This window comes from Hevea brasiliensis, chromosome 18, assembly GCF_030052815.1.
Source record: "Hevea brasiliensis isolate MT/VB/25A 57/8 chromosome 18, ASM3005281v1, whole genome shotgun sequence".
In the NCBI taxonomy this organism is placed as follows: Eukaryota; Viridiplantae; Streptophyta; class Magnoliopsida; order Malpighiales; family Euphorbiaceae; genus Hevea; species Hevea brasiliensis.
In genome coordinates, this window is record NC_079510.1 from 6001041 (window position 1) to 6004624 (window position 3584).

The following is a 3584-nucleotide window of genomic DNA, read 5'->3' on the forward strand; positions in this document are numbered from 1 at the left end:
AAACTGAAAATCTATCATTTACTTAAGGTTGTGTTTGGTACACGATAATACAATGTAATGCAATCAAATTTCTATTGAATCATAAGGTTCTAGCTATATGACCTTTCTCTACAAATTTCTTCAATATAGGGAAAAACATTAGTTCTCGGAATCTGGTTATATGTTCTATTCTACCTGTTCAAAATTTTCATCACAGTTCTTGTGTTCAAATCCCATTAAGATTGGTGCGGAAAGACTAATGGAACGGAATTGAGCAGCCCACTATGGAATAGTTCATCTAATGGATCAAAGAAGAAGAAGAAGAGGAAGAAGAAGAAGAAGAAGAAGAAGAGACTTCAAACAAAACTATTTTTCAGCAAAATAAGGCATCTAGAAAGCACCTAGCATTAACAATTTTCCACTGTTGTGCCCTCTGTAATAACACACACACACACATAAGTATGCGTTTGTGTCCGTGTGTGCACACGAGCGCATGCGTCTGTGTGCCCGCAGGCGTGCGCATGCATGTGTGTCAATATATATATGTATCTGCAGTGAAATCTCTAGTCTAGAAGCAAGAAAAAATTTTCAGCACACCTTATGAAAGTCATTTTTAAGAGAGGAAATTAATGAACACTTAAATCAGGACATCTTGTCTAACAGCTAGTTCTAGTCACTTCAAAAATTATTGCAGCTGCAGTCCTGCATATGGGGGTTCATTTGAATAATGAAATTTCATAACACAACAGTAAAAGACAGTGCTAAAACTACTGAAATATAATTTGCACTGTTTCTTGCCCAATAAATGATAATTATTCTAAATTTTCAAGCATCAATTCCATCTATCATCAATCTAAAAACAAGGATGATAAACAGCTCTTGGCCCCATATGCCTATGCGTTTAATAAGATCAATTTGTTCAATAAGACGTAAGAATGATCCTGAGCATTTAACAACACCACTGTGTTTCCAAAACATAAAGATGCTCCTCAAGTATTTAAGGAAACCATTATGCTCATAAAACACAAAGATACCCCTAATATTTTAACAAGACCATAAATTTATAAAACACAGCTACTGCATGGTTGTTTATAATTGCCTTTACAAATAGAAAAGCTACAGCAAATGGGTTTTTGGTCTTGACATCTAACCACCAACATGTGACATCATCACTGGCAAGTCTTGGTTAATCTACCAAGGAATAAATGCTCTCCGGATTAGCAATATGAAGGTCTGGCAGATCAGCACTTTCAGAGAACTTCATCCACCTCTTTCTCTCGACAAACTTGAGACAGGGCCGCAGCACAAGGCCAATAGCCACAGCAATGAGGCTTACAACCATTACTTTGAATGTTGACAGCACTAACACAACAAAAATCAATATGGTTGGAGGAACACACATAAGAATGGCTCCAATTGTTCCCACAGGTATCTTGTAAGGCCGAGGTGCATCTGGGTATTTTATCCTTAGCTGTACAAACGCTATAAACTCCAATATCATTCCAAAACAGTACAAGAAATTCTCTGCTGCTACAATCTCTTGGAAGCTGAGCCATGATAACAAAATAACACCAGAAGCTGAAAACAAGATCCCAATAAGAGGTGTTCCATAACGGGATCTCTTAGCAAAGAACTCAGGCAGCATTCCTCGTTCTGCCATACCCAAAAGCTGAAAAGAGTCACTGCTCATCTCAGCTACAAACATTCCCATATTTGACATAGCTGCAGCTCCTTGGATCCACCATCTCAACCAAACTCCTCCAAGCATTTGAGCAATATCAGAGAAATATCCATCAGTCCACAAATCCTGATTGAGTGGGACAGCCCCAGTGCCAATCAAAAGTGGGAAGAAATAACCAAGAACAACCAATATCAAAGCATAAAAAAGAGCTTTAGGTAGAGTTTTCTTTGGGTTATCCACCTCTCCAGCAAGCGTACTAATTGAGTCCCAGTAATTTAAATTCCAAAAGAGGGTGTTCAAATACAAATTCCAGTCGACATCACGCAAATTCACCACAAACCATCTTGAAGGATCCAACTTTGGCATTGCCACCAATCCCATAACCACAAAAGGAAGAATGGAAAAGATCCCTAAAAGAACTGCAGCCCAACCCACGATAGTCAAGCCTCTATAGTTCATGTAAGTGAGCACAAACGTCAAGACTAGAGCTGCTGCAGCTCTTGGGATGCCACCGCCTAAAGCTGGAATTCCAGACTTCAAATAATCAAGAAAAAGAACTGGGTAGAGAGCATTATCAATCACCCCGCTTAGCCATTTCATCCATCCTTGCTGGAATCCCCAGTAGGGGCCCAACGCAGACGAAACCCATACAACATAACCTCCATTTTCAGGGAACATGGTGCCCATCTCAGCTGTAATCAATGCCTCAGGGATACTCCATATTATGGGAAAGACCAAGAAACCAAGAAGGGCCAATAGCGGACCAGCTGCTTGTACACTGTCCTCAACCCCAAACGGACCTCCGGAAACCTCATAGAAGATGAGGAAGACAAGGGGTAAAACTGATACTTTCTTAAAGTCATGTAACCTAGGAGAAGGCACTTCATTGATATCCACATAATTACCACCATTGTAATCTCCCATCGAAATATGAGGTTGCCTACAAGCTAAGTTCCTCAATTTCTGCATTCAATATCAAGTTTTATTTAACTCAATTAAAAATTCAAGTAATTAACAGAAGTAAATCAAGATCAAGCATAATCTTCGAAACCTTTCAGAGATGTAATGATGAAAATTATTAACGGAATAAGCTACCGTTCAACAAATTAGTAAATGGGTTTCTCATATTGCATGAAACAAGCAAACAAAGATGATAAAGAAATCCAAAACATCCCACTTAACGCACAGCAACCATGGACAGATTCACAACCCAAATTGATAAATCGAATAAAGAAACTGAAACCAAGTGAGAAACCATACCATGAAAACGAAAACACCCACATCGCTGCGTGAGATTATCCGGAGGTTGAGAGCTGAGCAAAATCTGGGATATCCTTTCAAATTTCCAATAGGGGCGTGCTGCGTGGGCTGCAGGACTTGAAAGAGAGAGAGAAGGATTCTTTTGCATCTCAACTAAAAATTAATAAAATATTAATATTACAGGTAAAATTTTATAAAATTTGAAAATTCATATATAGTCTTTAATGACCTATATTAGTTAACAATAATAATAATAATAATATGAGTATTGTAACTTTACAAATTGAATCCAACTAGGATTTTTTTTATATAATATTATATAAATATGAAAAAATATATTTTTTAAAATATTAATTAAAATTTTAATTTGAAATCAAATTAAAATATATTTTTTTAATCCAATTTGATCTTTAGTTCAATTTAACTCAATTATTTATAATTTGATATAATTATATTACTAATTAAAATAAAAAAAAGTGGGAAAACCATTCTCAATTCCAGTACATAACCATAAATAACACCAATTAGAAGTACTCTTGTAAATGGCTTGCAAAGCAATTTGTCAACAAATTATCAACCTTTCTAAATTAAACTATATACACTAATCTTTTACAATTTCGTGGCAATAGCATGTCTCTAGAGTACGTTTTGGTTTTATCAACAA

At 36.3% G+C, this 3584-nt stretch overlaps 1 protein-coding gene across 1 annotated transcript; it reads right to left on the reverse strand.

Annotated features, from left to right (window-relative positions):
• Positions 1–845: 845 nt before the first annotated feature.
• On the reverse strand, positions 846–3082 carry LOC110643726 (probable polyamine transporter At1g31830). The gene is made up of 2 exons (XM_021796203.2): positions 2921–3082; positions 846–2623 (listed from the first exon to the last, which is right to left on the reverse strand). The coding sequence occupies exons 1-2, from the start codon at positions 2921–2923 to the stop codon at positions 1166–1168; spliced, it is 1461 nt and encodes a 486-aa protein (XP_021651895.2). The 5' UTR covers positions 2924–3082; the 3' UTR covers positions 846–1165.
• Positions 3083–3584: the final 502 nt, after the last annotated feature.